This window comes from Daktulosphaira vitifoliae, unplaced genomic scaffold (genome assembly GCF_025091365.1).
Source record: "Daktulosphaira vitifoliae isolate Bord-2020 unplaced genomic scaffold, ASM2509136v1 Scaffold_1, whole genome shotgun sequence".
Taxonomy (NCBI): Eukaryota; Metazoa; Arthropoda; class Insecta; order Hemiptera; family Phylloxeridae; genus Daktulosphaira; species Daktulosphaira vitifoliae.
In genome coordinates this window covers 54337164-54359088 of record NW_026099572.1, presented here as the reverse complement: position 1 = coordinate 54359088, position 21925 = coordinate 54337164, and the positions used below count along the sequence as shown (strand labels likewise).

Here is a 21925-nt window from a genome sequence, read left to right as displayed (position 1 = left end):
AAAACAAATTTATAAAAAAATCTTCAATAAATATATTAAAAATTAATGTGATAGGGATGTTTTCTTATTACTAGTAGCCAGGGAAGAGGCATAAAACAAAATAGAAAGAATGTAAATTAAATAAGACAAACAATTAAAACTTATCTGTTTAACGTAGAATATAATGGCGAATAATGGCAGTGATAGACAACTGTACGTGTGCGTTGAAATGCTGAAGACGTTAATCATGACAACGGTTTGTGATGTGCGACAAGCGTCGGCTACACGAACAAATAAGTAAAAATTCTTGAAAACTAGTATTTATTTTTTACGTAATTCTTAACAATAGTCAATACCTAAAATAAGATGTAACGAGAAAAAGGAAGACTTTCGTTTGTTCTTAATCACTTAATTAAGAAACTTAACTTGAACGATTCAGAAATATACATTTTTATAATACTATCATATTGAAAGTAGAATTTCATTTTCCAAAAGGTTAAAAAGTATTTACCGAATTATATATTCGATTTTCAAAGATTTTACATCAAATAAATTATTTATTTTACAAAAAATAAAAATGTTCATTATTTTTTAAGAAAGGAGCTACTTATTTCTAAATTTATTACCCTGTACAGATATTACATTACTTATTATCTTGTTTTCTTCTGCACATTTGATACAATGATTATTTACTCAATCGGTCTATGAATAAATTGCCCATTCTTTTTTGATATATAAAATTAACGTTCTATCGAAATTANACCATTCTTTTTTGACATATAAAATTAACGTTCTATCGAAATTAGGATAAAGACTTTTGATTTTTTTTTCACAAAAATTTTTTATTCTATTAAGCATTTGTTGAAAATATTGAGTATCTACCAAAAAAAATGGTGAGTAGTAATTATACATTTCTGTTTTCAATAATATAATAACATATATTTGTTTATGTTATGTCTTTTTATTAAAAATTAATATTTTCAGAGATTACTTTTGGTAGCCATAACATCATTCATCGTCATTTTGATTATACAAGATGGTAATTTAGTCTTTACAATCAAAAAATATTTTTTAATTAAGTTAAAGTAAAATTGGCTAATTTTTTTCTCGATTAAACTGTTAACATACAGAAATATTAAAATATTTTTAATCCACAGACAAAACACTCAAATTTGTATAAACATTAACTCTATACTTATTATTTAGAAGATTTTTTTTACTTCAAATTAAAATAAATTATGTTATTAATTAAAACTATTTAGTTTAATAATAAAAAATAATTAAATGTAGCAAGTTACTTACTTAAGTTACTCAGTTTAATGATAAATAAAAATAAGTATATTTACTAATAATAATTGTTATTGTTAAACGATTATTTAAATAAATATACACTACTTAATTAATTTGGAGAATATTTTTCATAAATAAATGATTTATACAATTATAATACTGTAATTCTATAAATAATTATATAATTTAACATATATTCACAAAAGCTCTTTATGCCATGTACTACTGCAAATAATTTATTTCCAAAATAGAACCAATAACCCCAATCCCAATCCCACCACACCAACAATAAAATAATTAAAAGATAATCACAAAATTATATTTTTTAGCAGTGCATTGTAATAACAGTAACACACGTAAGTCTATACAATTTATTTAAATCAAAGATTGAACATTTATGGTTGAAAAAATATTTCTTTAACTGGTTAAAAACCCTTTGTTTGAGTTATTAAAAAAAAGGAAATTAAACATTGTTTATTATCTCTTTGAATCTAATGGTATTTATCTATTAGAGAGTAATATAAAAAAAAGCTAGACATTACTCATAGTAATCATTTAAATTAGTGATGAGAAATATCGAATAGTAACTATTGAACTAATCGATAGCTGTCCACTATTAGAACTATTCGATAGTGATTCCAAAAATATTCGATAGTTTATGCTAAAAATAAACTATTCGGTTGTGTTTATACAACCGAATAGTTATACGATAGTTTAAAATTAAGTTAAAAAAGTTCTACTTTCTATATTCATAGAACAGAAAATATACACAGCTAGATATAATTAATATTCTAATATAATACTTTATAATTTTAATGGGAATTAAAAAAATGTATATATTTTTTTAGTTAATTTAGTTATATAATAAATTAAACCAAGAATAATTATTCATAATAGTTGTTAATTTAACATTTTAGCTACAAAAGGTGGTAAATCCTTTAAAGGTAAATCTAAAAGATTTATTTAAATCAAAGATTAAACTATTATGATTGTAAAAATATTTTTCTAACTTGCAAAAAACCCCTTAGTTTAATTATTTTTAATGGTGGCGGGCATAGAAATATTCATGAAAATACAATTGGTCACAAAATAATTTTGAAATAATCTATATAGTATTAATAACTAAATAATATAGTATTGTAAATATAATACTTGATGAAAATGTTAGGTAAAAAAAAAAGTTAGTTCCATAATCTATTTTTAACTAATATAATTAAATCAACTTTGAAATTGAATTAAATTATTCTACTGTCGGTCAAATATCAATAATTTGCATTCCTATTCTCGGCATAAAATGCAATTGTTTAAAATTAAAATTTTGGTTTCTAAACTTACTTGTAATGAACACTTTAATTAGATCAGTATGCAAATTTTTATTAGATTTTAGTTTATAATATAATATATATATATATATGATCAGATTTTTATTTACATGTTTAATTTTCAGAATTGAAAAGTAAGTAAAAGTACTCATAAATATGAACAATAACTTGACCTATTTTGAATACTAAATAATATTATTATGAATTATCTCAAATTTTAATTTCTGTTATTAAGAGCATTATAAGTGAAATTAACTCGGGTGACTGTCAATTAAATAATAGTCTGGCACAATTTTCACAACTTTCAGTTTACGGTTGAAAATGAATTTATAAAATTTAGATTTTCAGATATAATCATTATTATTAAAGTTGCTGGAATTTTCTATGTCATAAGTTACTACAGAAAATTATTTGTTGTAATTTTGTATTTCATATTGATTTCTTAATGTTGAATATTTGAAAATATATAATTATAATTACTATTTATCTATTTAAAACTATAACATACTGGTTGAAGATAATACCAATAGGTGGTATGTGTTGAAATATTGTATATATTGATCTAAATGTCATTTAAGCGGAGATTCAAAATATATTTAATGTAAAATTTTTTAGCATTCCAATATCTAGATATGAAATAATATAAACTTTCTAAAATATCACATTTGTTGACTAAACATTAATGGTTTAGGGAAGACGTCCAACAATATTCCCACATATGTATTAAAGTTAAAATTAAAATTTTATTTTTTTAATTAATTTTTGCTTTTGTAATACAGGAAGTTTTAGTACGAAATGTAAGTAGTAAATTTTAAATATCCAAGTAAACAAATATTTTATTATTATTAAATATTAGTATTATAATAATTTTATAATTAGTAGTGACAATTTTTTTTTAATATTTTTAAATTACAGAAATAATTTAATGTTATCAGAATTCTTTTTTTTTTTTGTGTTTTTTTTTTATATACAAACAACATTTAATATTTTTTGCTCATTGTACTTGATTTTTAAAAACTAAGTACTTTACTTAAAAAAATCACACATTTATTGACATATACTCATAGTAATCATTTAAATGAATAACTTGACTTTGTATTTAATTTATTAACTTTGATATCCGTTTTCACTATAAAAACAAAAAAAAGTTTAAATTTGTATTTTTCATATAACATTATTTTACATAAGCTTTAATTCAATATATATATATAAGTGACAGTATATCTGGAACTTTTTTGACAATTAAGTTAAAAAAGTTCTACTTTCTATATTCATAGAACAGAAAATATACACAGCTAGATATAATTAATATTCTAATATAATACTTTATAATTCTAATGGGAATTAAAAAAATGTATATATATTTTTAGTTAATTTAGTTAGATAATAAATTTAACTAAGAATATTTATTATAATAGTTGTTATTTTAACATTTTAGCAGTACAAGGTGGTAAAGCCATTATCGGTAAATTTAATAAATTTATTTAAATCAAAGATTAAACTATTATGATTGTAAAAATATTTTTGTAACTTGTAAAAAACCCCTTGGTTTAATTATTTTTAATGATGGCGGGCATAGAAATATTCTATATTTGAAAATACAATTGGTCACAAAATAATGTTGAAATAATCTATATAGTATTAATAACTAAATAATAAATATAGTATTGTAAATATAATACTTGATGAAAATGTTAGGTAAAAAAAAATTTAGTTCCATAACCTATTTTTAAGTAATTTAACTAAATCAACTTTGAAATTCAATTAAACTATTCTACTGTCGGTCAAATATCAATAATTTGCATTCGTATTCTCGGCTTAAAATGCAATTGTTTAAGTTTAAAATTTTGGTTTCTAAACTTACAAGTAATTAACACTTTAATTAGATCAGTATAAAAATGTTCATTAGATTTTAGTTTACTATAAAACATTCTATTAATGCGTATTAATTATTTGAATCTATTAAAACAGTTATATCAGTACCAACAAGTTTATGAGATCTAAGTTAAATAGAATAACAATAACATTAAATTCAAATTTTTGTTGAGTACATTATTAATTTTTGACTTAGAATTTTATCATTTAGATTTTTTTTTCTTTTGTACTATTCACTGTTAATTAATACTTAATATTTATTCATAATATACTTTTATTTTGCAGAATTTGCGAGTAAGTAAATGTGTTTATAAATAAAAACAAAATAAACACATCTATTCATAACACATATAACTAAATATTAATTTTTGTGTAAATTTTATTTATATATATTTTTTTTTTTTGGTTTATTATAATGATAAGTTGATAAATTCATCTTATTAAATATTTTTAATAATATACTATTGTTCTATGCGAACTGTATCATTTCTATTAAATGTGTTTAAAAAGCTATTTCTACAACATTAGTAATATTATTAGAGCCATTTTCTTACTTCACTCATTATCTGGTCAATTTAATATAAAAAACTGGATATCGCCTATTAACACTAAAATTTATTTTATTTCTGCTTTGCACTTTAAACTGACTCGAAGTTTTGTTACGTGTGACTAAAATAAGAAACACCAAGTTATAATATAGCCAATTAGCGGTTTGAAATAACTAACGGTAAACATTGATGTACATGTCGTATAACTGGCGTTACAATGTATTTTATGTTATAATAATTGAAATGTAAGTATTTTAACTTGGATTTAATTAAAGAACTTCCTAGAATATGACAACTAGACTCTTAAAGATTCGAGAGAGACACAATATTCCTATACTCGCCAGACATGTATACGTCAAAATTCAAATAATAATTTTTTTTTTATCAATTTTGTATTTTTCCTTTTATATTACAGGAAATTTAAGTTTGGAACGTAAGTATTAAATCTTAAATATTCAAGAATACAAATATTTTAATAATATTAAATACTAATATTATAGATCCTAGTCACAATTTTTTTAAATCTAAATATTTCTCTTAATAAAACACTATTTTCACAAATTATTATATCAATATACTAAAATAATAGAAAATAGGTGAATAATCTCACTCACGTTGACATAGCCAAAAATAGAAAAAATATGTTGAAGCTAATAATATATTTTTATATTTTTCTCCACCCTAGATATATTTTATATATATAATTCATACAGTTTTCTAAATTTTTGGGAAACAAAGCCCTACTAAGTTTTCACCTTTAGACTTCAGATAAACGTCAATATTGATTTTCCTCATATTTATGTTTATGTTTGTGAATACATTTAAAATATTGAAGTTAAATTTTTTTTTTTTATTGATTAACTAATATTTTCTATCACAAATAGGAAACAAAGAGAAAAGTGAGTATATTTTGAATATTGAACATAATTTCCACCTTTTTTATAAGACATAGTATGAATATAATAAAAAAAAGAAAATATATGAATATTTTGGCACACATTGACTGGCAAAAATTGAAAAAAAAGAAATGTTAATGGGCTATTAATATATTTTTTATTTTCCTCCAACATAAAACATGTTTTCGTATATATTGTAGCGACCAAAACATACGCAACGAATATTCTCGAATGTTCTCGTTATCAAAAACCTTCGAGAAACTTCGATAACGCCATAAGATAACCTACGCGGGTATAGAATATTCTAGAATTAGCGAGAGCCTTATCGGAGCTATATATATATCGGAAGAATCAGTCAGTTCNGACACCATTTGGACTTTACGAATTCCTCTTTATGTCTTTTGGACTTCGAAACGCAGCACAATCGTTCCAACGATTTATTGACGAAGTACTCCGTGGACTTGATTTTTGTTTCAGTTACATTGACGACATACTCGTGGCATCTGTTTCTGAAGAAGAACACATCAAACATTTACAGATCATTTTTGAGCGACTACGCGAATACTCTCTGGTTCTCAATCCTAAAAAATGCGTTTTTGGACAACCAGAAGTAAAGTTTTTGGGCTACATGATTTCTAAAGAAGATTGGTGACCTCGACGTGATAGAGTCGCTGACATATTGAGCTACAAGAGGCCAACGTCAGCTAAGGGTCTACGACAGTTCTTAGGTATGTTAAACTTCTATCGTCGTTTTATACCTAGAGCTTCAGATGCACAATCACCACTAAGTGATCTCTTAGTACCTAATCTAAAAGGTAAAGCACCTATTAATTGGACACCAGAAGCAATTTCAGCGTTCGAGAAATGCAAGGAGGAACTCGCCACAGCCACGCTTCTCGCGCACCCATGTGACAACGCTCGACTGGCTATTGTAAGCGACGCTTCAAACACAGCGGTTGGCGCAACTCTCCAACAGTTCATCAATGACGAGTGGCAACCCCTCGCCTTCTTTTCCAAGAAACTCACGGCGACTGAGACAAAATACGGAGCTTACGATCGAGAACTTCTTGCGATCTATCTCGCTGTCAAACATTTTCGGCATATGGTGGAAGGACGCGAGTTTGTTATATACACCGATCACAAACCTATCACTTTCGCATTTCAACAGAAATCGGATAAGTGCACACCACGACAATTCAGACACTTGGACTTTATTTCACAATTCACCACGGATATTAGGTACGTTCCTGGTAAACAGAATATCGTGGCTGATACCCTATCACGCGTGGACGCATTATCAGACACGTTAGACTACACTGCTTTAGCAATGTCACAACAGGGAGACGACGAATTGAAAAAGTATGCACAAGAAAACACCGGATTGCGACTTAAGCAAGTGGAATTACCAGGCACGAATGTCTTAGTGTTCTGCGACACATCAACTTCAATCGCCAGACCTTTTGTTACAAAGCCTTTTCGACGAACAGTTTTCAATACCATACATCGCCTTGCACATCCAGGAGTTAAAGCCACAGTGAAGCTTGTAAAACAGCGGTTTGTGTGGCCAGGAATTGACGCAGATTGCAGACATTGGGCACGGGCATGTGTCGAATGTCAACGAGCCAAAATCACGCGACATGTCACAGCACCCCTTGGGTCATTTTCTCTACCGTCTCGAAGATTTGAGCATGTTCATTTAGATTTAATAATTATGCCTTATTCCGAAGGATTTCGTTACTGCCTCACGTGCATCGATAGATTTACTCGATGGCCTGAAGTAGTTCCATTGGAAAATCAAGAAGCGGAAACTGTAGCACGAGCCTTCTATACACATTGGATTGCAAGATTTGGTACCCCTCTTCGTATCACAACAGATCAAGGAAGACAATTCGAGTCATGCCTTTTCAAGCAACTTAATTACCTGACTGGTACGAACCATCTTAGAACTACGGCCTATCATCCTTCAGCAAATGGCATGGTGGAACGATCCCATCGGCAGCTTAAAGCCGCTATTAAATGTCATCAGAATAATCGATGGACAGAAACTCTTCCGACAGTCTTATTGGGTATCCGAGCAGCTTGGCGTGACGATCTTAAATCCACCTCGGCAGAATTAGTCTATGGAGAGCCACTTAGACTCCCTGGTGAATTCCTCACGTCAAATAATAATACCGCCAAGTGCGACGACGCAGCTGAGTTTATCAAAGACCTTCGACATCACATTCAGCAGATCCGACCAGTCAATGGTACACGACATGGCGAGAAGAAAAATTTCGTTTTCAAGGATCTAGCAACCACAGAGTACGTATTCATTCGACATGATGGGCCCAAAAACGGAATTCAAATGCCCTATGATGGTCCCTATCGAGTCATAAGTAGGAACGAAAAAACTTTTGTTATTGATATTAATAAGAAGAAAGTTACAGTTACTATAGATAGACTTAAACCAGCATACATCATGGCAGATGAATACTCTAAGGAAAATATTCCGAAAAAGATCCAGACACATACACCCATTACCATTCCCAGGGAGGATCAAAGGACACGTTCCGGAAGAAGAGTCCATTTTCCAGACCGTCTTCAAGTAGGCTCCGCTTGACTCCGTCACTGGTAGGGGAGTGATGTAGCGACCAAAACATACGCAACGAATATTCTCGAATGTTCTCGTTATCAAAAACCTTCGAGAAACTTCGATAACGCCATAAGATAACCTACGCGGGTATAGAATATTCTAGAATTAGCGAGAGCCTTATCGGAGCTATATATATATCGGAAGAATCAGTCAGTTCNAATGGCATGGTGGAACGATCCCATCGGCAGCTTAAAGCCGCTATTAAATGTCATCAGAATAATCGATGGACAGAAACTCTTCCGACAGTCTTATTGGGTATCCGAGCAGCTTGGCGTGACGATCTTAAATCCACCTCGGCAGAATTAGTCTATGGAGAGCCACTTAGACTCCCTGGTGAATTCCTCACGTCAAATAATAATACCGCCAAGTGCGACGACGCAGCTGAGTTTATCAAAGACCTTCGACATCACATTCAGCAGATCCGACCAGTCAATGGTACACGACATGGCGAGAAGAAAAATTTCGTTTTCAAGGATCTAGCAACCACAGAGTACGTATTCATTCGACATGATGGGCCCAAAAACGGAATTCAAATGCCCTATGATGGTCCCTATCGAGTCATAAGTAGGAACGAAAAAACTTTTGTTATTGATATTAATAAGAAGAAAGTTACAGTTACTATAGATAGACTTAAACCAGCATACATCATGGCAGATGAATACTCTAAGGAAAATATTCCGAAAAAGATCCAGACACATACACCCATTACCATTCCCAGGGAGGATCAAAGGACACGTTCCGGAAGAAGAGTCCATTTTCCAGACCGTCTTCAAGTAGGCTCCGCTTGACTCCGTCACTGGTAGGGGAGTGATGTAGCGACCAAAACATACGCAACGAATATTCTCGAATGTTCTCGTTATCAAAAACCTTCGAGAAACTTCGATAACGCCATAAGATAACCTACGCGGGTATAGAATATTCTAGAATTAGCGAGAGCCTTATCGGAGCTATATATATATCGGAAGAATCAGTCAGTTCAGTTAGTTCAGTTCAGACTGTCTAGTCCGCGATACGCTACACGACCGCTACACCCCGCCGCTGTTGTCATCGTGTATTATGTTTACTTCGATTATTTTATTTTTCCTTACTGTATATACATATATTTTCTTTTAGTGTTTATACGTCTATTTTAGTGTTATAATTTTGTTTAATAAAAGTCTACCGCCTTTTAAATAATTGTGTGTTGTAAGATATAACCCACAATATTTTATAAAATTTTCAGGAACTAAATTCCACAAAGCATTTATTAATTTATGACGAAAGAAGGTAAATAGTTACTTTCGTCGAGCTATGCAATAAAAATTAACACTTTTAAAACTTTGAAGATGATTAATTTATTTTTATGGATTCATTAGTATATTCTTTCATAAATAGGAGGAGAAAGGGAAAATGTGCATGATATTTTGTATATTTAAGCAAACAAATATATAAATGGTATTAAATATATTAATTATAATAATTTTATAGTTCCTAGCAACTATTTTTTTTCAATCTTTTAATATTTCACTTAATAAAACACAATTTTTACTTATTGCATAATTAATAATACTGGAAACATTTACAAGCGTAAATTTATCTTATTTAATACTTCATAATAAAATTGTTCATATATATTAAAAGCATAAATTTTATTACATTATATTATTAAAAGATACAATTGATGAAAATTAATAAATGAAACTAATAAAACTAATAAAGGTATAGTATCAATATAATAAAAAAAAGAAAATATATGAATATTTTGGCACACATTGACTGGCAAAAATTAAAAAAAAAATGTTGATGGGCTATTAATATATTTTAATTTTCCTCCAACATAAAACATGTTTTTGTATTATAAGTATTAATTTAATTAATACTACATAAAAAATTATTAATAAATATTAAAAACACAAATTTTATTATATAATAAATACACATATTATTAAAAGATAGAATCAATGAAAACACATAAATCTTTCTATATTTTGATATTTTTTCTAGTCATGTAAACTTTCATCAGTTTATAATCCTTTTTATTAAAATTTCCAGCAGTCTTCAGCAATGAGTTTATTATTTTTAAATAAAAAATTTAATTTATTTTGTTATTTTAATAGTCTTTCCAACTATTGTAAAAATAATCGATTTTAGATTTTCTTTTTTGTCTTTTTTTTTTTACCGTAAATTTTCAATCAACCAATTATTGAATTGTATTTTGCTAGATGGTTTAAATTATTATTACTGGTAAAATATGAAAATTGAGGAATCCAGTCAGTAAAGAAAAATTCTTTATTTCGATTTGTTACATAATAATTATTTTTTAAATGATTTAAAACATTTTCTAACGGTTTGCATATTTTTCTTTTATTAAGAAAATAAAATTTACACAGTGTAATAAATAATAATTAATTCACCACAATATGCCTAGTTTGTGGTGGGATGAATGAATTGCAGATACAATATAACAAAAACAAAAAAAAATATCACCTACTGATCAAACATTTTCTGAAATGATTATAAGTATAAATACGATAAAATTTAGTTGTTTTAAAGAGGTTATTATTTTAAAATGACGAATTTAATTTGACGAAAAAGTAAATTAGTTCATAGAAAAAAAAACCAAAATATTGGGGTGACGGCACAGTAGGGTCGTGGCATAGTTGTGTCCAGTATACATGTCATCTGACAGTGATTATAATCACTATCATAAAACACGCTTCGACGCAAATTTGTAGATAATGTTTAATTTTAAAAAAAAATTTGTAAAAAAAGTAGGTCAAGTGAGAGCTGAGAAAATAAATGATAGCTACAAAATAAAACCACATAGTAAAATAATATGAACATTTTCAGAATTTGAAATCAAAGATTTATAAGTTCAATGCGAAGCTTAGAAGGTATTAGTTTTACTAAGATGTGTTCTTTTTGTACCTGTTACCTCTTTTTCTCAGCTCTCGCCGAACAGATTTCTTTCAATGATACGCCAAAAGATCAGAAATCGTATCTAGTCGAAGATATAACCCTCAAAAATTGAAAAAAATTCCCTCGTTCCCCGTAAATGGGGGAAACCCCCAAAAAAATTACAAATTTAAAAATCGCTAATTTTTGAAAATTTTAAAATTTTTTTTACTTAAAACTGCCATAACTTTTTCAAAAAAGAACAAATGAATATAATTTTTTTTGATAGATGCTTGAGGTCTTTACTTATTATTCGATATATTTTTTTTATAAATTTGACCCTTTACCTGCCCACAGTAGGGGATTTAAAATGACAACTTTTTTAAAAAAAATTTACTTTTTCAACTTAAATTTTGAAAGTGTTCCGGAAAGTCTGACACTTTTATATATATCTTAAAATAAAGCTAATGTAATATACTTTATTATGCAAAAAAAAAATTTTTGACCTTATTTTATTTTCACTATGAAAATGTCTACCGAATGCTATTATTGTGTGAAAATTCTCGATTATATTTTTTACATTTTTAACTTTATAATGCTATAACTTATTGAAAAGTGTATGGATCAACATTTTTTTTTTATGAGAAATAATATTTTTTAATAATACCTTTTTCATTCGACATACTTTATCTTAATCAGGATATTAATAAGGAACTAGCAGATCATGTAGCTTTTGGAATAATCCACCAATTTTTTAAATTTAAACACTATCTAAAGATTTGCATCGAAGCATTTTTTTTTGATAGTGACTTTAATCACTGTCAGTTATCATTATACTTGATCCAACTATGCCACGTCACCACTGTGCCGCGACCCCCCTGTGCTGGGTTTTTTTTTACTGAAAATTGCCATAACTTTTTTAAAAATGAACAAATCAAAACAATTTTTTTTTTTTTAGATGCATGATATTATTACCTTTCATTTGATTTATATTTTTTTTATATCTGACCCTTTACCTGCCTTTACCTTTACCTACAGGGGGATTTAAAATGACAACTTTTTCACAAAAATTAACTTTTACAACTTGACTTTTGAATGTGTTCCGGAAATTCTGAAACTTTTATGTATATTTTAAATTAATGGTAGTGCAATATACTTTATTATGGAAAAAAAAATTTCGGACTTTATTTTGTTTTATGGTGAAAACGGTCATCAAAGTTAATAAAAAAAATATGATTTTTGTAAAAAAATTCTTTTTTATATTTTTAACTTTATAATGCTATAACTTTTTGTAAAATGTATGGATTATATTTTTTTTGAGATAAGTACTATTTATATTTATATCTTATTAATATATATATATATACAGGGTGATTTTTTTATCATAACCCACTCAATTACTTGCAGAATAATAATAATTTAAACATTTTTTTTTTTTATTATCTTTAGTTACACATTATTCTTGAATTTTTAACTATGTAATACTTTTTAAGTTCATCCCTTATGCCTTGGAGGGGGGTCAACTTTGTTTTTTTAAATGGTAACACATATTTTTAATTTAATAAAATGTTTGAGTTTTTAATTTAATAGTAAATGGCATTTGAATTTTTAATATAACTTTATTAGCTTATTAGATATAAACATTTAAAGTTTCAAAATTTTGAGTTAATATACATGTATAATACACATGGGATTGTAAATACAGGTAGCTAATTGGATTTTTATGACATTGCTGTCTCAGTCACGGATTGTTTATTATCAATTATGATTATCAATAGATATACTTTCTGTATTGTCAGTTAGTGTATTTATATACTCATAACAATGTGTCTTACTACAATTGATAATAACAATGCTGTGTACCTGCTAATATCGATGTTATAAAAAACCAATTAGCTACCTGTATTTGTAATCCCTTGTGTATTATACCTGTATATTAATTCAAAAATTTGAAACTTTAAATGATTATATCTAATAAACGAATTAAGTTATATTAAAAATTCAAATGCCATTTACTATTAAATTAAAAACTCAAACATTTTATTAAATTAAAAATATGTGTTACCATTTAAAAAAACAAAGTTGACCCCCTTCCAAGGCATAAGGGGTGAACTTAAAAAGTATTACATAGTTAAAAATTCAAGAATAATGTGTAACTAAAAATAATGAAAAAAAAAAATGTTTAAATTATTATTATTCTGTAAGTAATTGAGTGGGTTATGATAAAAAAATCACCCTGTATATTTATTTATTCATATATTAAACTTCTAAATCATAAAACTTGTAATCAGAATATAAATACTGAAATAGGAGATCCTGTAGCTTTTGGAATAATCCATTAATTTTTTAAAATTAAACACTATATACAGATTTGCATCGAAGCGTTTTTTATGATAGTAATTTTTCATTTGATCCGATTGAACTAAAAACTATTTTGAGGTATTTTCATTGTGGTCTCTTGTCATAGTTTCGATATTTTGTACAATAATTTCTTTAGAATCGTCAAAAAAGATTACGCTGCTGTTTCGTCCATTAGATACCACAAGTGATTACATATTTTTTAATTGGTTTTGTAGAAACATTCTTATCAATGGTTTTATAAGACCGAAAATATTTATAAAATTTAAATCTTGATTAGGAGCTTTTACTGACATTGAACAAGTTATCGAAACTTTTACATACAATTTTACAATAAATATACATATATTAACAAAAGCTTTTATCGAGGAGCTAGTAATACAGTATTGATTCTATATAAATAAATTTTTAAACAATGAATTGCTGTTACTATCCATCTAGAATGATACATAGCTCTAGGAGTACGAATTGTATTTTATTTTTTTAAAGAAAAATTAAACAAATTTCTAAAAATTCGAAGTAATCACCGCGAGAACATATATTTTTGATAAAGTCAATTAAGTTTTCTTTATCGTTTAAAAACGCAATGTGAATTGATAAATCTTTATGGTATCTTTTGTAATTGTTTATATCAATGTGAGACCAATTTTTTTGAAAATTTTAAAACAGTGATATTACTAGACTTGATGTGTTACTTGTGGAATTTTAAATTCAAAAACTCTTCGCTATATAAGATTTTAAAAATTATGTTTACAAGGTAGGTATAATAAATTCTTGTCTAATTTTTGTTCTTGTAGATCACAAATTGCATTTATGCAACCTGCACCCAGAGAAAAACCTCGATCTATATAATAAATTCATTGTTCAATTTGATAAATATATCATTACTATTGAATCAATGATATATTTATCAATATGATATTTTTTTTTCTTGTCTTGAACAATAATTATTTATAAGAATAGTTATTTTGTTCGTATTAATAAAACATTATCATAAACCCTTGATAAAATTTCTCTTTCAATTTTGATTGAGGTTTTTCTTTGGGTGTGTGTTTGAAGCATTTCTGACGCTACACAAAGTTTCTTCGTCTTCTAATAAACTCTACTCAGCTAATGCATTGTAAACTGCTATTGCCTGCTCTTCCTCAGTAGATCTTTCTTGTTTTGAAAAACCAATAAGTTTTGACTTATTAATACTATTGAGAGTCGATCAACTTTAGTTTTTTTTTTTTTAAATAAATAGTTTTTATATATTTCCGCATTCTTGATTTATATGATTTTTATATAAAATATATAGTAAATTTAACAAATTTATGAAAATTGGCATATTTTATTATTTTCTTGGAAAACTAACGAATTTATGTGGAAAATTGTTAAAATTAACATTGTACAATAATTTAGATCTATAATTTATATTCTTTGTTATTTTTTTCATTCAACGATCGTTTCTATTTAAATAATAAAAACTACTCAAATTGGGCAATTTTCAATCCTAAGTCGACACGGGTAACTTATCTGATTGACTTGAAAATTATTATGGTTTCTTTGATACCTATATATACAAATTTGAACAGTAAGGCCTAAAAATTTCTTAAGCCTGAAAATAAGGTATACCTTAAAGTTATGTATAGGTATTGTCATACGCGGAAATAAAATAAAAGCTACTTATATATATTCCTCCACTCTAAGATATGTTTAATTATATAATTCATACAATTTTCTAATCTTTCGGGTAATTAAGAACCACCAAGATCTCACCCATTGATGTTCGACGAAGGTATTTTAACATTGACCATCGTCATAAATATATATGTATATAACTAATTTATATAATTTTCTAAACAAATTTGGGGAACTAAGACCCATCAAACCACATCCATTTACGCCAGACGAAGTTTTATTGGGCGATATAATTAAAAACAAGACTATTAAAACGTTGAAGTTACATAAATTTGTTTTATTGATTCAGTAATATATTTTTTTAAATAGATAACGATATAGAACGTGAGTATATTTAGCTCCTAACCATAATTTTTATTACATATTTAAAAATATATTTTAACAAAGCATAATTTACATTTTTTCGCAAGTAATAGTGTTTATACTATATTAAATAAATTTACTTTTTTAATGACAGTTCAAAAATTTGATATTATTAAAAATAGAAGAATCAAAATAATTGTTTAATCACTGATTCATGAAAAATATACCACTTAAATTTTGAAAATGTCTGAGTTTTTAATATGTAGTATTTTAATAGTAAATGACATTTAACTTTTTAATATAACTTCAGCGAAAGTGTAGAACATGGTAAAATACTAAAAGAGATAAACCAGAGTATAATGCGCTATCTCTCAGAAAGTATCAATCCTATTCTCCAAAATAACATCCCCTACAAAGATGAGATCTTATTATGTAGGGAATGGAATATAAAACACCTGACTAGGAGAGGAGGGTCTATAATTTTATTCAAATAGCGTCAAGAAATTAGGAAAAGTAAGTACTGGCTTTTGGAGATTAAAATCTTGTATAAATATCAGCATGTTAATGGGTACAACACCCTTTGTGCTTCAAATAGAGGTAATAGAAATACTAGTAAGAGCCCAAAATCTGCTAGTAATCAAAAAAAGGAACATCACTATTCTAAGCGATAATCACGCCGCTCTGGAGACACCTAGTAATAACCAAGTAACTTCAAAGCTAGTCCTTGAATTCAGGGAAACTTTAGAATCACTAGTAAGATTCAATAAAGTTACACTAGCATGTGATTAACAATGAAAAAACAGACTTTCTAATGAAGAAAGTTATAGAAAACACCTTTGTTGGACCAAAATCAGTGATAGGACTAATGCAGCAATGATTCAAAATTCAACCTAAATGTATAATATACGAATAATTATATTTACAGGTAGCTAATTAGTTATTCTTGGCGTCGATATTCATTATTATTAATGGTAGTAACGTATATTGTTATCAGTTTATAAATACACCAACTGGCAGTACAAAATGCATATCTATTGATAAAGTCACAATTGACAATAAACGCTTAGAGTTTGTGATAGCAGTCATAAAAAACTAATTATTTACTTGTATTTGTAATCCCTCGTGTATTATACATGTATATTAACTCAAAAAATTGAAACTTTACTCATAATTTTTTATAGAATTGGTATAAAAACTTTTGATAGTTATCTCAACAAAGTCAATTCAAAAAAAATATATGTGAAGTTTATGACCAAATTCTTACTGAACTAAAAAATCAATTAGAAAAAATGTCTGAAATTGCTGAAGGTTTTGAATATTTGTATGGTAGTAGTTTAATAGATAACTTATTAGACTATATTTTATTTCCGAAGTAAAAGATTTTAAGTCTCAAGCATTATCTCTTCATTATCGTAGCTTTTTGCATATTTTGATTTTGTCAATAACTGTAGCGACGTGTGAAAGATAATTCAATAAGTTAAAACTTATTAAAAACTATTTAAGATCGACAATGGGGGACAAGATCAAATATCTGTTTTTGCTATTTTATCTATCGAAAATATATTGGTAAATACTTTGAATACAGACAAACTTATTGATCACTTGACTGGGAAAAAAAACTAGTAAAGTTTTAATTTGATTATATTTAAAATTAATATTAAATAATGTTATTTAAATGTTTTTTTAAACGTTACGTGCTAAATATTATTATGTTGATTTTAATTTTTTTTGTATAATTCTATTTTTAAAATTTACAGATTTAAATAAAATTATTATCGTTAAAAATGTAATTAATTAAATAAAACAATAATGAAAAGATAAAAAACACAACTTTTATTGTAATTTGAAAATGTTTTCAGCTTAATTTATTATTATAATTTATATTTCTTTACGGGCGCAATAATTAGTTGCTACGGTTCTGTGTATATTAAAAATATATTGACGTATAAAAATTTATGAATAATTTCTTACAGAATGTGAAAGCTGCACATTTAAAGGAAAAAATGTGAAAATACGCGAAAATTGGACGTGCAAAACTCATAAGGCATGTGATAATTGCGCGAAATATAGGAATTGTTTGACATGTTATTCCATACAGATAAGTAATGAATGGCCAGTAAGTATACTGTATTTAAGATTATAAATCAACCCATGTAAAATAGTGAAAAAATTATTATAATGTTTTGATTAATTAATTTTGTCGAAATATCGGCATGAACTGGTATATCATCTAATATACAACGAAAGACTTGCTGCAGAAGCAAACTACGCTCATTATTGCTTCTTCCATAAGAATTTTCTTTTTATACCTAGAAGAAGCCTAAGCATTTATCGTATAGCTTACCTTTGATATAACTTTTTATATTGAATCACATTTTATAACATTTAAATGTCTGTAATCGTTATAAACCTAAGTTTTAAACAGCTCACTAATATTTTACGAAGAATGTTTTTGTTGTTGGATAATTTTCTTCTTATTAATAAAAAATGTTGAACAAAACTTTTATACTAGATTAATGTAGTAATATTATTAGTTTAATTCATATCGTTAAATGGAAAAATACTCGGAAACTTTTATTAATACCATAAGCCTGGTGGTAACGCGATTGAGATGAGCCAGATATTCTCTATCACACATTTTACAATTGTTTTTATAATTAATTTACATTGTAAAAACGATTACGTTCACTGGTGGGATACTCTCCATTATGAGTTATAACAGATTATTTAACTAAAAAGTAAAAAAATAATTTTTAAAATAAGAAGATAAAGAAGTTATTGGAACTAATTCCAGGAATAATTAAGAGTCATTAGGGCACTGTGAGCCCCTACATTTATGAGTAATGAAGCTTTTTCTACTAGAACATTTAACATTATGATTATAGCTGTATTGTACTTGACTAAATAATATATATATATACAGGGTGATTTTTTTATCATAACCCACTCAATTACTTACAGAATAATAATAATAATTTAAACATTTTTTTTTTTCATTATTTTTAGTTACACATTATTCTTGAATTTTTAACTATGTAATACTTTTTAAGTTCATCCCTTATGCCTTGGAAGGGGGTCAACTTTGTTTTTTTAAATGGTAACACATATTTTTAATTTAATAAAATGTTTGAGTTTTTAATTTAATAGTAAATGGCATTTGAATTTTTAATATAACTTAATTCGTTTATTAGATATAATCATTTAAAGTTTCAAATTTTTGAATTAATATACAGGTATAATACACAAGGGATTACAAATATAGGTAGCTAATTGGTTTTTTATAACATCGATATTAGCAGGTACACAGCATTGTTATTATCAATTGTAGTAAGGCACATTGTTATGAGTTTATAAATACACTAACTGACAATACAGAAAGTATATCTATTGATAATCATAATTGATAATAAACAATCCGTGACTGAGACAGCAATGTCATAAAAATCCAATTAGCTACCTGTATTTACAATCCCATGTGTATTATACATGTATATTAACTCAAAATTTTGAAACTTTAAATGTTTATATCTAATAAGCTAATAAAGTTATATTAAAAATTCAAATGCCATTTACTATTAAATTAAAAACTCAAACATTTTATTAAATTAAAAATATGTGTTACCATTTAAAAAAACAAAGTTTACCCCCTTCCAAGGCATAAGGGATGAACTTAAAAAGTATTACATAGTTAAAAATTCAATAATAATGTGTAACTAAAGATAATAAAAAAAAAAAATGTTTAAATTATTATTATTCTGTAAGTAATTGAGTGGGTTATGATAAAAAAATCACCCTGTATACAAATGTCATTTCACCTTTCTCACGGTAACTCTTTCTTATTCATTAACTAATCGCTATTATTAATAACGAAGTTCTGTGTGCGTACGCCGTCGTCGACTCACTTCTCTTGGATTACCAGCCAACATCTCATGAGATTCATTTAGGTTATAATTACCCATAAATTTTTTTTATTTATTTGACAGTTTATATTTTATAGCTCACAGCCCTTCAAGTCGGATATAAATTATATAGCGTAGTCTCGTTTAGGTACAGCATAGCCAACTGTTAGGACCCTAGCGAGAAAGCACGTTGCATTACATTAAAATTTAAATTGAATTTAAGTTTAATTTTCTATTCAATTTTTAAAAATTGATTAGAAAAGTAAATTAGAATTATTAAAAAATAAAAGTGCAGTATTGAAACACAGAGTAATTTGTTTTTTTATGGTATTAATTTTAAAACATAATATTGAATTTAATAAATTAATAATTTAAAAAATTAACTTTTTTAGAAATAGTCTTAAAAAGGGAATAACATAGAAGAAGAAGAGAATAATCAAAACGAGGTCTCTTCATCTTAGCCTTTTAAAATTATTACAGGAAGTACAATAAGATAACTACAGCTTTGTTCATTTCATTTCATTAATTAATCTTTTTAGCAATAACTTTTTATAATAATTATTATTATCAGTTTTTATAATTATAATTTTAATAAAAACATTCATTATCTATAATATATGATATATGTATAACTTTTTCATACAATGATTTTTTCTGTCATCTCATTTTTGAGATTATTCTTAGATAGTAAAAGACGAGTATTCGTACATAAAAAAATTAATTAAAAACAACAAAAAATAAATAATAAGTTGATGGGCCCTAATTTCAAAAAAAAATATATTTTTTTATTTTTATTTATACATTTGCTTAAAACACCATGAAAATTTGAAGTTTGAGAAAAAAGTGCAACATTTAAAATTTAGCTTTAGAAAATCGGTAAAAATCCGTTTAAAATCAAATAATTTAAAGATAATGAAAATAATGGGAATCGTTGAGAGAGTTACTATTTTGTTGTTTTAATAATATTAATTCTCGGGGTATGAGTACGAGGGTCTGTAAAAAAGATATACTCGTCACTGCCATAAAATGTGATATTTACGCATTATATTCTTAGAAATACATAAGCCTTTTCAAACAAAACTAATTTAAATAAACATTTAAGAGAAATAGTCAACAAAATCATACCGTTTAGTTAATTTATAATACACACAATTCAATCATAAATTACTAGTCACTTTTAAAAATTTGTTTCTTCCGAAAAAGTATCTATAAATTATTTTTGTCATTTTTTTTTATTCAAATAATAATAATTAAATGCATTGTATCAATCCAAATCTTACGTACAAGGAACAATGTTGATGTTATACAGGGTGTTCAGTAAGTCAGGAAACGGGTTTCTATTGTTCTCATTGTCTGTAACAATGAGAACAATAGAAACCCGTTTCCTGACTTACTGAACACCCTGTATATAAAATGCCAAAATGATTTATAAACTCCATTCATCTGTAATAATTTATTTGATTTATAAATATGTTATATAAATATTTATTACAGCAATTGACACGGTTCTCTTTAGCTTCGTGATATAAGGTACCCCGCGACCCAAGCCACCTTTTTTGCCCGTCGCCTTACTATGTTTGACAGACAAAAAACGCGTGCCATACGCCACGGTACAAAGTCCAGTATATGCCACACGGCCGACATTTGCGACCCACCACAATTGATACGTAGTATTCTTCCCGTCGTCGAAGTGACCACGTCAAAGATGTACGCCATTGGCTCCAGACGTGTCGCATAACCGGACTCGACGAACCAATCCGCACACGCACAGCGTCGCCATTAACGCTACTTATTTTTGACGTCCAAAGATGGTCTTCGGGCGTCGCGTCGCTGACCTCAATGACAGCGCTGCGATATCATGCAAAGATTATTATAAATAGTGAATTTTTGGTTTCTTTCTGTAATTAACGGCCCACATCATTACCATAAAAACCAGTGCCGACTACATTATTGCACCGTAAGTAGTTTCACGATTAAATATAGTATGAAATTGATATTTAATAATTTTTTATAGAAATTTTTTACGGAGACATTATAAAAAATTATACATTAGTTGTTACTATTATAGTATATGTGTAAAAAAATGATAGAGATTGATGCAATACTTTTCAAAATACATTGTTAGTTACGCACAAATACATTTACTGGTCTACAAGGAATTTTCATCAGAGACCAAATAATACATTTTAAACCCATTTTAACGCTGATTTCAAATCTGCAATTCGATTTTTTCTGTCACTTCATTTTTGAGATTATTCTTAGATAGTAA

The 21925-nt window shown here is 26.9% G+C and overlaps 2 protein-coding genes across 7 annotated transcripts in view; one reads left to right on the top strand and one right to left on the bottom strand.

Moving 5' to 3' along the window:
- The window catches only part of LOC126894920 (uncharacterized), a 383474-nt gene that overhangs the window by 190654 nt on the left and 170895 nt on the right, over positions 1-21925 (bottom strand). The window contains exon 1 of one of the 3 annotated variants that reach the window (XM_050666284.1): positions 5021-5039. The exons of the other annotated variants lie outside the window; for them this stretch is intronic. The gene's annotated coding sequence lies outside the window, so the exon portion shown is untranslated. Of the gene's footprint in view, positions 1-5020; positions 5040-21925 lie in introns of those variants that run through there. 3 annotated transcript variants of the gene reach the window in all.
- Positions 12-20294, top strand: LOC126894936 (uncharacterized). Of its 4 annotated transcripts, none has more exons than XR_007701543.1 (7): positions 12-276; positions 964-1018; positions 1599-1625; positions 2187-2213; positions 3371-3388; positions 4030-4056; positions 4752-5888. XR_007701543.1 is itself a non-coding variant. In XM_050666315.1 (7 exons), the coding sequence occupies exons 3-7, from the start codon at positions 5303-5305 to the stop codon at positions 20052-20054; spliced, it is 324 nt and encodes a 107-aa protein (XP_050522272.1). In that variant the 5' UTR covers positions 3371-3388; positions 4030-4056; positions 4752-5302; the 3' UTR covers positions 20055-20294. The 4 variants fall into 4 exon arrangements, 1 of the variants encoding a protein (XP_050522272.1); XR_007701542.1 differs by lacking the exon at positions 12-276 and adding an exon at positions 763-872; XM_050666315.1 differs by lacking the exons at positions 12-276; positions 964-1018; positions 1599-1625; positions 2187-2213 and adding exons at positions 5899-5913; positions 15764-15778; positions 17731-17873; positions 20049-20294 and having other exon boundaries at positions 4752-5447.

What these genes read in the sequence shown, in the direction of transcription:
- LOC126894936 (XM_050666315.1), top strand. Translation starts at nt 5,303, where the DNA reads ATGACAACTAGACTCTTAAAGATTCGAGAGAGACACAATATTCCTATA.